Genomic DNA, 13,630 nt, shown 5'->3' on the forward strand with positions numbered 1-13,630 from the left:
TAAAATCTTAAACCTTAAACCCCAAACCTTAAACCCTAAAATCATTAAACCCCAAACCCTAAATCATGAACTCCAAACCTTGAATCATAAGATGAAATGAGAAATGGAAATAAAAAATAAAGAAAATTTTGTTTCGTGAAGTGATTAAGGAGGTGTATGAGCCCTCCAACAAGCTATCCCTCTCCTCTCTTTTTTTGTTTTATTCTCTCATTGTTCCGGTGGGCGTTCATGTTACTTTAGCATGTTTTTTTTCATGTTTTGATCAATCCTCTTATAATGCAATTTATAAAGTGTTATTTGGTTAGCGATTAAACGGGATAAAAAAATTTTAAACTTGTAAAATTAATCTCTCTCATTCTTTAATCCATAAAGTAATAAATTTTTAACGTAAACACCTTATATTTAAATTACTTACGTATTTGAAAAGAAAATGTTATTTCACTAAGGAAAGAGTGGAGGCATTGTTATCCGAAGTAGTTATTTTTTAAAGTGAAAAAGAGGCGGGTTAATAAATAACCCTCTGTAATTTCTGATTTTGCAAATCCCGCAAATATTCGTTATACATAAATAAACTAATAAAAAATACGAAACATTCCCCAAATTCGCGCCAACCTAGTCGGAAACGAAAGGGAGGGAGAGAAGAGAAGCGGGGGCAAAATGGCAGTTCTGTGTTTCCTGCTGGATCTGTTGAGCATCTCGCCTCCGTTGCTCAGAGATTTAAAGCAGGTAAGAGGAAAATATCATTCATAATCGATTAAATTTGATATTTCACGATTGAATGCTGTTGTTCCAGGCACTGTTGCAGCTTGCCAATTTCTACGCAATCTCACCTTGGCGTCATGATAGGATCGGACTGTGCTACCTCCTCTATAATCGCATTTCTTCTTCAAATGAGGTTAGGATCCGAATTCATTTTAGTTTTGTTCAATTCAACATGGCCATTCCCTCAATGTGCTCTGGAAACAGCTGAAGATCGCATACAGTCCAAGAGAAAACTTTGGTCTTCGCGATTTCCACCATGCTGTTAACAGCTTGCCTACCGATGTCTTTTTCCCCCAAACCGGCCACTCAGGACCAATCTCTTCTGCCGGTCTCTCTCTTTCCCTCTTTCATATTATTATGGATACGTTTGGTTTAAAAAATTGAAGAAAGAAAACAGGAGAGAGATGAAGTGAAAAAAAAGAAGAAAAGTAATAATAATAATTTTTTTATATTAAAATCAAATATAAAAAAAATTATTTTCCTTTTCTTATTATTCTTCCTTTTTCTTTTCCCTTTTTATTTTATTTATTTTTATTTTTTATTTTAAATCATTTATTTGTTCTGGTGATCACTAACAGACCTCCACCTTTCAACCATCCTGAGCGATGAAGTATTATACTCCTGGGGAGGCAAAGACATTGTGAGAAAAATAATTCTCCTTAGCTCCTGCTTTGTTCAAAACATAGACTCTACCCTTCAAAACACACTCATGGTGAGGCCCTAGTAGCCATCCCTCAACCCTGATTTTTCCAAGTAAAAGACACTGTGATGATTAACCTGCATCGACTCTCTCTTTGTATCTAGGAAGCAGCAGATAAGTGTGTTTTGGTGGAGTTTGTTTTATTTGAGCAGAAATCGAGCCATCTCAGTGATATCCCAGATAATATTGACAATTTTGCTAAGCAAATCCATGATCTTGACAATTGCTCGCTACAAACCTATCCTCCAGGTTAATCACTACCTCATATCTAGGAGAAACTAATTTAATCAATCAAGCAAACGTTTATGATAACTATTAGGTATTATTGTGCTAACTGTATAGGCTTACATTTACAGAGTAGGCCAATAGGAACACCGGCCTAAATAGAAATTGACTTCTTTAATAGTTAGATTAAGTACCAATGGTGAACAAAAATATTGCAGATGTGTGTGTATTGCATGGACTGGTAAAACGATGGTTACAGGATTTGAAGGATGATATAGAAGAACCATTGCAAGCTTGTTTTATCTTCAAGACAAACCTTGTAGGCTCTGTCAACCAGATATCCTGCAACTTCTCCATATCTTTCAATCACATAACTGATGGCTTCAGCCCTTGTCAGGTATTAAAAATGAGCACTATTTTTGTTTACATGCTAACTGCTTCATGTTGATTAAGCCCTGTTTAATAAAAGCTTCTATGACTGTTTGGCTAATTTTGTTCAAAGAGCTAATGACTTAAAAAAAGTTTAATACGGAAGTCGGAAAATGTTGTTCAAGCTTTATTTTGGCTTGTGTAATTCTTTCTTATTTAATAAAACTTTTACAATACCAATATTGTCCTACAAAAATTATGACTTTGGCTTTTGCTTCTACTTCCGGCTAAAGCCAAAACAGGAAGTCAACCCAAACGAGGCCTGAGCCCTATATTGCATTCTAGGCAGCAAAAATAATTATATCATGTTGAAAGAAACCAAAATTGTGTAGATCATCTTAATTATGTATCATGTATATTTCAAGCCATCCTACAATTGCAGCCAAGTAAATGTATTTCCACTATAAAAAAGTTAGCAAAATAAATTGTCAACAAGTTTCAGGTATTTAAATATGTTTTTTTGTTTCCAGACATGCACCATACTAGTTCATGTTATCGGGAGTCAATTCTCATATATATATATATATATATATATATATATATATATATATAGAGAGAGAGAGAGAGAGAGAGAGAGAGAGAGAGAGAGAGAGAGAGAGAGAGAGAGAGAGAGAGAATAAATTTGGAATAATCACTATTGAGCAGTGTCCACTCGTCTAAACTGTCAAATTATTATTGTTAGCTCCTCCAGTGTTGCATTTTTTTCATAGTGGTGCTGGTCCAGGAATTTGTCATGAAAGGAAAAGTACTTCTGTCTATTATTATTTGCCAAATTAATAATATGTATCCCTTCCTCCGTGATCTTGCACACCTCATATCAAAATGCAACATTATAACTATTTGGGGTACTGCCTATAGACATGCAGGTGCCATGGCATTCCATTAGATGATGTAATTGGAAATAAGATCAAGGTGCCTTCTTGTTGGGTCACAGGCGTTAAGCTGGGAACATATGATTTGATTGAAAATTTTGTGAAGATTGGAGAACAAACAATGCTGTTTTTACCCTCTTTCAAGAGCTTTATGAAGCTCCAGCAAGTTTCTTCACCCATTGACTTCAATATTATTGAGAGGACTAACTTGGGATCTCTAAGTGAAGGTAAATCTCAAGCACAACCTATTGTTTGACAATGATTGAATATTGAGCTTAATGCATTTTTTTATAGGCCTAGTGTTATTGTTGTTTTTTTCAATTGCCATGCATTGGCAGATCCTTATAGGAAGGGAAGGAATTTTTATTAGTGTGCTATAGACAGTTTAAACAGTCTGTGATGTTTATACCTTGATGCTTACCGAGGAGGACCAGTAAGAGGTTAATCCTTGAGATTCATCCCTAAACTGCTAAAAGTATGATATACAAATAAGAATACCTCTATAAGTTCATATTCTTATGGGTGTATTCTCATAGATATACAATAAGTATTCCTCAGGCCTCGAAGTCACTTACATACCTAAGACTGCTCGGGAAATTTTTTGATCAGAAACAAATGTCTCCATTAAAATGGATTAAAAGTGCAAGCGAGGGATGAGAGATCTTTCCCAAATTTACAACATCTGATCAAAATCAGAGGTAGAAAAATCTTTTGTAATATACATTGAAAGTTGCCACAAGAGACACAACTAAGAAAAGTGACTCAACATTCCTTAGGGATTCATACAACTCCTACAAAAATGTCCAAAGCATTGTTCCTCCCTTTGCTATTTTAGCCCTTTTGATCTACTTTTCAAATTTCAATCAAGTTAAATAACATTAAGAGGCATGCCCTTGAAAATTGCAATAGTAGAGGCCCAAAAAGAGGAATAGAAATATAGTGTCTCATATCATCTTTTAAGTCTTCCACTTGTCCTCAAAGATCCTTGCATTTCTTTCCCACCATACCATCAAAATTAGCATAAGAAAAGCAATTTGTAATAACACTCTTCATTATCTAATTTTAATATGGAATTCGCTCCCTTATTTTTTAAGTTCCAAAATTCCTAATAAAATTACCATATACAAATGAATTGCACTCTTATGTTGTGATAGCACTGTGTTTTAGCTTGTGCACATCCTCATGAACCAAAAAGAGTACTAGATACAACTTAGAGTAATATCAACTTTCTACCTTTTATTTTTCCCTTAAAATGCCGTAACCCTCCATTTCTTTTTTCACTATGTTTAGAAACTCTCCAGTTCCTGTATATTTCCTTTCGCAAAGTTCAAGGGTTTTGCAGCATATAGCCTGTGATTTTATTTTTCCAGTAATTTAGGAGAATCCTTTTCTATTGGATGGTTTGGTTGAGAGTGTTTGAAGTTTCAGTTGAAGGCCATATAGGAGGAACATCAATTGTACATATTACTCAATCATTTGAAAGCTAAATTTTCTAAGCAAAAGTTCTTGAGGAAAAAAACCATTTCTGCTTCAACTAAAAATCCATTTTCAAACTAATTAAGACCCATGTGTTTAAGCTAAGTTAATCATAAGTGCTTCTCAGGTCTCCAAGTCACTTGCATACTAAAATTGCTTGGGAAAGTTGGGTTTCATACATTGTCAATTATGCTTAGATCCTGAACAAGTTTTTCAACCTGGCATCAGTCATGGTTTTCATGTTTACCCTTCATTATCTAATTTTGAGATGAAATTTGCTGCTTTATTTTTAAGTACTAAAAGTTCTAATACAATCACTACCTTCATTGTTATGGTCTCATGAATTCATTAGTTGAACCATGAGTTGAAGAAGAGCAGTATGTTCTTTTCATTCTTTCAACTTTCCTCCCAAAAATGGCTTCACCATGTGTATGGTAAAAACGTTCCTTTTTTGGAATTTTTGAACAGGCCTTATAATTGGGAATTCCTATTTTGTAACTCCATCAGTTTGTCATGATGTAGAAGCTGCTTCAGATGAAGGTGATAAAACAGAGTTGAATGCTCAACGTGAGTTGATCACCTCCTGTCAAATTCCTGGTGTGCAATTTGAATGTTTAGTGAGAGAGTTTCCATAATTCTCTGATTTATCTTGTGTCTAATGTGATTCAATATCCCAAATTCCTTTGCATGTATTTTTATGGTTTTATTTTTGTTTGTCTGTGTGTTTCTTAAAATTCCTGAGTCAGGCTGTGATTTGGCAGTTTTTCAAGGGCTTTGCAGTACACTACGGTCATTGGACCAGGGTTTGGTCTGTTCTTCAATTTGTAACTTGGAAACGATGAGGGAAGCTGCCTTCCACTGCTATTATATTCTTTATCCTTCAGATGGTGGTCCAATGCTTCTAAGGGTCAACTCTGCTCCCTTTTACTGACAGAAATATTTGTTGATATTATAATAATTATTATTTAGGTTTTTTTTTTTTTTGTTTCTGATAACAATCTTGTAGCCAATGTGTTGTACTTATCCTACTCCCCTGTTCTTGTGGGGTTGCAGCCATATCACGTTCTGTTTATTCTTACCTATCAAAAAAAAATAAAAATCATGTTCTTGTTTATTCTTTTTGCTCTATTTTCATCTGTTCCTGTTTTTATGTTTACCAACAATTGGTAAACATGCAGCGGCTTGCAGGATCAGAGGAAGTTTCACCCATTCCTGATGTTAGTCGAGTGATTGATTCTTCATTAACAAAGGAGATTGAAAACTCCATCGAATCCTCTTTATTGAAGGTTAGATTTTTCCTTGAACATTTTCTATGGTTGATTTCTCATCGTGGATCTCCCTTGTACTCAATTTGCAGTTATTTGAACCAACTGACCTCTTCCATGGCTGTAAAAAGAAAGAAACATGGACTTATTTATTTCACAGGCAAAGAAAAACTTTGATAAAATAAACCTAGCAAAAAGAGGGTGCACCCTATGCACACAGAGGGTATACAAGAACCACAAAAAAAAAACAGGAACACAAATCTCCCCACCAAAAAACAGTCAAGTTAAATGTTCAATTTTTCATCTCCAACAGGACTCTAAACCATTCCCATTCAGATTTATGTTCCATTATGCTACAGCAATCTATTGTGGAATTATATAATGGGAAGATGAAAAACTCTTGGACAAGATTGTTCAGGTTTCTCCTTGGATCTAATAATAGGGTTGTGCAAGTTTATGTGTCAGTTCCTGTGTGTAAGTATTCTCATAGGTTGGTTTATGATTGAGTATCATACTTTGGTTTTGTTGTTTAATACCTTAATCTTAAAGTAAGATAATAAAAAAACATGATGAATGGTGGAAATTTAATCTTTTTCAATTTGTTATTTCCTGTAATGTGAATAGTAGAGGGGCGGATGTAGCCAAGTGGATCAAGGCAGTGGATTGTGAATCCACCATGCGCGGGTTCAATTCCGAACTCTCACCTACTCTAGGAATAATTTACTTATAGCTCAGAGAATGGAGGGTAACTGTGGGGGGAAATTGTTTTAGATATATGTTAAATCCATAAAAGAGATATGTTACAACTTTGTGTATTCTGAAAACATCTAGAGACTGACTTTCCTGCTGCAATTGCATAATTGTAGACAACCTCTGGAGTTCATGCTTTCTTCTGGGTGATAGTTTCTGCTTTCTGATTTGATACCTTTTCAGATGGAACTAAGAGACTACAACCCAGTCCTGCATGAGAGAGGCTTCCATCAAAAATTGAACTTTCTTGTCAAAGAGAGTTTACAATTTAGGTAATTGTCATCTCCATCCACCTTGGGCCTTCCTAACATGTAGCACGTACATTAAAAAGAATACCAACATGCATATGTTTAATGTAAGCACAGGCATATATATTGTACTTGTATAAATAATATACCTGTCAGAAACTTTGGTTGATTTTGTAAAAATATTAAGGTACACTTTTTTATTTCTAAGCAATTATATTCCTAGCATACATTCATATCTATATGAAAATAGTTGATGAGGGAAATCAAGGAACGTTCCTTTTAGTTCTGAGTTAATTATATTCCTAGTATACATTCATATCTGGTTGAAAGTGGATGAGGCTGTAGAGAGGTTAAGATCTACTATGGGTTGGGTTTTCTGGAGTTTTGATGATAGTATGAACAATATATATTTTTTTTTCTGTTTTCTTGAAAAGTAGCATTATTTACCTCATTAGGTTTATGTTTATTTCATTGCATTGGTAGAGGATCTTGTCAAGGATTCTATACAATGTTTCAGTATTTTGTTGTCATTTTAGTATATGTGGCTCCATTTTCTTCAGTTTTTCCTTCTAGAGGATGACTATTTGGCTATGAAGCTCAGGATACCACAATGGCACAATCATGTTCATGGATGTTAAAAACCCTGTTTAATTCTTCTCTAGACTACTCTCACAACCATTTTTGTTATTTGAGAGAAAAAGTTGTCTTATTCACTAACAAAATAATAAAAAATATATATGTATACAATCTTTGAAATATCAAAAAAGGCAGTTAATCCTTACTGAATAAAACTGTTATTAACCGCCCTTAAATGGTTCTCCTCAAATTGGGGTATATTTATTCCTAAGACCCAGCTTGGAACATAGAACAAGAAAAAGATCCTTCCTAAAGCTTTACAAAAACATCTCTCAATTAAGCTTTAAATTTGATATACGAAGTTATGACTTTCTTGCTGGTGAAAACTTACTCTAATAAAGTTACTAACAATGTGAATAGCAGCCTGATCATCATAATACACATTCATGGGCATTTCAAGAGAAAATCGAAGCTCCTGTAAAAATGGTCGGCGTCACATTTGTTGTGCTTCTTCTTGCAAAAATAATAGATCACACTCTTGCCTTGATCATGATAATAAGTAGGCTATCGTAATATAGTGGTCTAAGCATCGTCCCTAGGGATTGATTCATATATGGTAATTGGAGGCAAAGATGTGGAGAGAATAGGATTGGTAAAAAGGCTACTGGGTAGATTGTGAGTAGAGATCAAAATCAAGGAGAATTTTTAAAAGTGAATTTCTATTAAATAATTTTTGAAGGCTTAAAAGGAAACAAACAATTGAAAATTTTCTTGGATTCAAATCTAATATAGCAATTGAGCATTATGGTAGAGATTGATCTCTAATTCAACTTATTGACCATCAAGTTAAATGAGAAGCTCAAAATCTCTTTGGGTCAATATTAAATTTAACTTTAGGTTATGGTCTACTCTCAATGATGAACTCACCCTTCCAATTGTCAATTTAAGAAGTTAATGATAATTTTTCATCTCAAATTATCTTCTCATATTGCCTATAGTGAATCTACACAACCTTATTGAATCTATTCTAAGAATAGAGAGCCTAGCCACTCATGAAGAGAGAAATCATCTTACACTTGATGTTTGGCTAGTGGGAAAATGAAAGAAAATGAAAAGAGAATATGAAAATTTTATCGAAGTTCAACTACAAAAAAGAGAAAATATCTTGGAGTCTCCAATCCTAAAAATTCAAAAGTTTCAAATCAAAGGTGAAAACCTCTATTTTGTAGTAGAGTTTACAATAGGACACTTGTCAATCACTAAATGAGCCTTTAGAAACTTCTACAACTGCCAAATTGGAAGCTTCTGCCCACTAAAATGATTCTCCCAATCATCAAAACAAGAAAACGATCCAACCTAGAGGCTGACCCATTATTAGACCCACCACACCAAGTAAACAGACCACCAGAAAGGGGAAGATCTTTAAGGCACATCTCCTCAATAAATTGAGAAAAGCACCTCATAGAAGCCAATAATCTTTGATATTTCCTCTTTTTCTTCGTGAATCTTACTACATTGAAATCCCTTCCCACGCGCTAGGGATCATACTAAAGACCTCTAATAGCACCCAATTAATTCCAAAAATCATCCCTCTTCTCAGCCAAAAACAAGTCGTACACCCTTATGAACATCCAAATAAAATTATCGTCACAATTTCTTAAACGACAAGATACTAAAAAAGCTTCAAACTCCATATCCAAAAGCTCCAATGCTCGATTGTCCCAAAAAATTAAAATACCCCTTGATTGACCCTTAGCATCCATCGTCCCCTAATCCAGACACCTCCCCACACCCAAGCTCCTCACCAGGCAAGTTGTCATTTGTTGAACCTTCATTTCTTGAAGATAGACAAGGTCAACTGAGTGGGAATAAATCATAGATTTAATGATCTTCCGCTTATCCCCCTCGTTGATCCTTCGCATGTTCCAAGATAAAATTCTTAGCTTCATGGACCCACCTCAACTAATTCCTTGGAAGAATTCCTTTTTGTTCTCCTCCTAGATAAATTTGTCTTATAAGAAATTGAGCATTCTAATTTCCTTAGCTTTCTCTCAAGTTTGGACCCATCGAAGCTAGCCTTTTTCACCACTTACCCCAAAGGCTTCCTATTTGCTTGGAATTCCAAATTCCTAAAAAGATCCAGAATTTCCTCTTCGTAGCCATCCACCAGAAACCCTAAAAATTTGCTAAAAGCCAGTAGTTTCTTGAAGCTGCCTTGAGAGCAGGCAAGGTCCTTCTTCAACTCCATTGGGATATTGTTCTTGACCAAAGCTAACTACAATTCCTCTTCTCGTCCTTAGATTTCAGACTCTAAGCCATCACGATTTGAATGAAGATTTAGCATTACCATAGCCACCCAAGGCAGGAGCTCCCACCACAAGTAAACAATAAAACAAAGGTCTTCTATCACCACTTGCAACTTCCCCGACACCTCTCTCCCATTCGCTCGGACTAACACTAGTGCCCATTGCAAATTTTTTCCCCTCAGTCTCCTCGTCAACCCCCAAATAGCCTCCATAAGCATCGCCACTTGTTTGAAGAACTCCCTATGCCAAAAATAAAGCGGAAGGCCCATTATCCTCACCCAAGCAGACTTAGCTTGTACTCTTTCTCTGAAACTGCCTATTATCGGGGCCCATCTCTCCAAAAACAAGAACTTTTGCTTATAAATCTGCTCTCTTTCCTACAGCACCCTCTGCCTCCTTTGGACCTTCAAACTCAAACAAAATCAATCCATCTCCCAAATGATGCATACTGTAGATCAAGATTGGCGTAGACATTACTAAGTCATCCCTTGGTTGTTCTTTAATCTCAATATCAGCAGACAAGGTTGACACACAGTCAGTTACTCCCATATCCCTCTGAGCATTGCTTGCTGTTTGTGCAAAGATTTCACACTCTGCTTCACCCCAAAAATATCCTGATATAGCTGATAGATTCTGGAAATATGATTTCTTACAAGTATGCCTAACTGAATCCAATATCTCCCTTGCAATTTTTAGAGACACGAAATTGGCACTAATATAAGACTCCATATTATTACCCAACCAAGTTATTATCATTAAGTCATCATGTTGTTATTCATCAAAACTCTTGCATTCATGTTATTATCATTAAGTCATCATGTTGTTTAATTTCCCTTTGCCCCAAGACACATTCATAACTTTAGGGCTTAATAAATAACTAGATCCCTTTAGTTTCACTAATGTAATCTGAATACCAACCTATCTCTAGATTTGTGATTACAGCTAAACGCCATGATCTTTAACTATTGAAGGCAGAAAATAGGAACTACTGCACTAATCTCTAAACCAAAGAGATGTTATGTAGCTTCAAAACTGATACAAACTTGCTAACTTGCATAATGTGGCACAACCAATGATACATCTAAGAACACATCTCCCACACCATCAATCACAAAGAAGGATTGTTGTACTACAACTGTAAGATAGTATTTACATTACACAAGCACAAACCGTGACTTAAAACTTGGTAGTACTAACATCACACAAGGAGTGACTTAACACCTGTATCATTTGGCTTTGACTTGTGGGTATTGTGGTGGTCCTGTAGAGGTACTGTAGCACAATCCTGTAACAGTAACAAGTGGTTAGGATTTTGTGTGACTGGAGTTTCATGATCCATGTATGCATACACACACATTTTGTCTTTAAAACATTAAAAAAAGACTAAACTAGCCCTTATTAAAATTATTTCTAGTAACTAATAATTTTTATAATTTTGGCTTCATTTAAATAAAATCTGCTGATTCTCTGGTTCCTAGTACACCCAAATCAGGTTTAATTGGACTTAGCATGATTATTCTACCCAAATCAATATATTAGCTGATCAGTTAAAAATTTTCCTGATTTTTTCTGTGTAAAATGAATATCCCAGGTCAATACCTCCTAAATTGGAAGAGGTTAACTCTGAACTGAACTTAACCGAACCAGATTCTTTGGAAGTGATTGCAGAATCAAATTCAGCAATAGATGTTGCAAATGCAGAAGGGACCCCACAGTTGGATGTGAAAGCTGGAGAAGACAAAGCTACTGCTACGATTGCAGAAGAGTGGGAGCAGCTGATTGTCAATGAAGTCCCAAATATATACTCCCCCAGTTGTATTTGCAAACCCAAGTTGGAGCAATCAGTTCTATTACCATCAGATAGTACTAGACAGTTAGATGTAAAAACTTCCAGGATCTTAGAGAGGCTGGAGATCCCAAGACAGTTGAAGAAGAGGGCACTTTCACCCATTATCACAAACAGCATCATGGCTGATGGATGTGCACTGATGAAGAAGCCTCTAATTCCATTCCAGCCTATTCATGTAACAGCAGCAGGCCGAGCCTCCATTGCAAGCAAACCAATGAAACCCAACTTTCAGAGGAAACATGGATAAAAGAAGGGTGCTCACATTTAGTTCCTGAAGGTATTCTTGTGGAAAAGGTCCATGAGGTTAGTGGCTCTTTGCTTTCTATTTGTTTGTTTTTACTATTTCTGCAAACATGCTATATTCTCAACCCATGAATGAGAAGGTGCTCTAACAAAATGTTTACATCATTGAGGGTGAAAATGAATGAAAAGCAACAAAATATTCCATGATAGACTCAGTTCTGAAGTGAGTTCTTAACCTGAAACATTTCCTGTGAGTTACTGCCCTACCAATTCCATGATCCGGGTTGTTAGAGTGAAAAGTTCTGGTTTAGTTTAACTTGTTTCTGTCATCTGTTACTGATAAAGCCAAATTTCCTGTGTTCCGAGAGGGAGAGAAAACAGACTGAAATAGCTTTTATATGTCAGATATATTTTCATACATGTACAAATGCCTCTTTGTGAGCTTCCTACTTTCTACTTCCTAATTTCATTTGAACTATGAAACGATTACTCAAACACTACAATCTGTAACATATATACAAATTGAACACCAATGCATCTTAATGCAGGATTAAGATTCTTCTCTTAGATTTTTGTAACCTTTTTTGAGATGTTCAGCTTGCATGGCTCCTTATTAAGGAATTTCTCCTCTTGTTTTGATCAGGTTTGTATATTATGGAAGAAATCTTTTTATTTAATAGAAAATATCTATTGTGTTTCTGATTAAAAAAATCACAATGGAGTGAGTTATTATTCCAAGGACTTTCCTGTGCGTTACTGCCTATCAATTCCTTTATCCAAGCTGTTTGAGCAAAAAATTCTAGTTTAGCTTAGGTTCTCTCTGGTATCAGGATAACCGGAATTCCTTTGTTCTGGGAGAGAGTTAAAGAAGAGAATGCAATAACTTTCATAGGTATATTCTCATACACATCTTTTCCCTTTCGTTGACTTGCTACTTCCAATTTCCTAATTTCATTTGGACTATGAAATATACTCACCAAAAAACATTCTATGACATAAGTTGAATAGCAATGTCAAATGCATGATGGACTGCATGGACATTTTTAGCAGGCCTCTGGAAATAATCTGATGGGAGACTGAGGAGAGGGTGAGCAGAGAGGAAGATGGTAGTAGTGGAAGCGTCTCTAGACAATTTCTTGATGGGAGACTGAGGATACGTACAGACACAACATGCATTAAGGTTGTTCAATTCGAGCTATTCGAAATTCCATTGGAATGGGCTTGAATCTCTTAGGGATGCAAAATTCCCAAAAACCTTTCCACAAGCCTATTAGGTTAAGAATGTGGAAAAACAATATAAACCCACTAAAGGTGTCCATGGACACCTTTTGTTTTTCTCACTGATTTGTGTTTGTTGTGAAACTGTGTTGGAAGTTTCTCTCTTTTTTCCGTTTACCCTTTTTCCTGTCTATATTAAATAAGCTTTGTGTTGACCGCCAAAATACGACCTTTTATCATGCACCTGATGCGAACAAATTAACGTCTTATTCCAAGGCAAAAGCCAAGTTTTCCAATATGGTATATCTACTGTTGGATTCTCTGTTCTCCAAGTGCTAAATTGTCTGTTAAACTTCTTGGCCTCTATCCGATTTTGATCAATCTCCTAAGAATGAGTGGAGTTATGGGCTAATTTTAAGCGTGGCAGTCAGAAGTCGTGGCTGAACTACAGCCTTGCTTCTGTATACGGACTTAAACTAAGCTGTATCCTTGTTTGTTTTTACTTTTTCTTTTTCAAACTTAAAAGTTTTAAACTTAACTCTGTCGTTATTTCTTAGCTTTGTTACTTTTTTTCAAGACAAATTTGTTGATTTTTTTTTAGGTGTTTGATTAAGTTTAATCCTCATGCTTAATAAGTTGAGATAATTTTAAGAATTTATTTGTTTTATTTTTTATATGTTGTTTTAAGACTTGAGGAATTTTTACATGTTT

The 13,630-nt window shown here is 35.4% G+C and overlaps 1 protein-coding gene across 4 annotated transcripts; it reads left to right on the top strand.

Moving 5' to 3' along the window:
- The first annotated feature begins 569 nt into the window (after nt 1-569).
- LOC100242180 (uncharacterized) lies at nt 570-11,910 on the top strand. 4 transcript variants are annotated; one of them, XM_059740703.1, is made up of 12 exons: nt 570-726; nt 794-895; nt 967-1,090; nt 1,341-1,474; nt 1,567-1,711; nt 1,906-2,084; nt 2,975-3,215; nt 4,933-5,031; nt 5,226-5,371; nt 5,643-5,750; nt 6,663-6,751; nt 11,278-11,910. In XM_059740703.1, the coding sequence occupies exons 1-12, from the start codon at nt 658-660 to the stop codon at nt 11,396-11,398; spliced, it is 1,557 nt and encodes a 518-aa protein (XP_059596686.1). In that variant the 5' UTR covers nt 570-657; the 3' UTR covers nt 11,399-11,910. The 4 variants fall into 4 exon arrangements, with proteins under 4 accessions (XP_059596686.1, XP_003633085.1, XP_010656055.1 ...); XM_003633037.4 differs by having other exon boundaries at nt 571-726; nt 11,201-11,910; XM_010657753.3 differs by lacking the exon at nt 4,933-5,031 and having other exon boundaries at nt 571-726; nt 11,201-11,910.
- Nucleotides 11,911-13,630: the final 1,720 nt, after the last annotated feature.

Source organism: Vitis vinifera, chromosome 11 (genome assembly GCF_030704535.1).
Source record: "Vitis vinifera cultivar Pinot Noir 40024 chromosome 11, ASM3070453v1".
Classification (NCBI taxonomy): domain Eukaryota; kingdom Viridiplantae; phylum Streptophyta; class Magnoliopsida; order Vitales; family Vitaceae; genus Vitis; species Vitis vinifera.

Coding starts and splice junctions, on each gene's coding strand:
- LOC100242180 (XM_003633037.4), top strand. CDS start 658: ATGGCAGTTCTGTGTTTCCTGCTGGATCTGTTGAGCATCTCGCCTCCG. Junction 1,712..1,905: donor GCTACAAACCTATCCTCCAG/GTTAATCACTAC, acceptor AAAATATTGCAG/ATGTGTGTGTATTGCATGGA. Junction 5,032..5,225: donor AACAGAGTTGAATGCTCAAC/GTGAGTTGATCA, acceptor GTGATTTGGCAG/TTTTTCAAGGGCTTTGCAGT.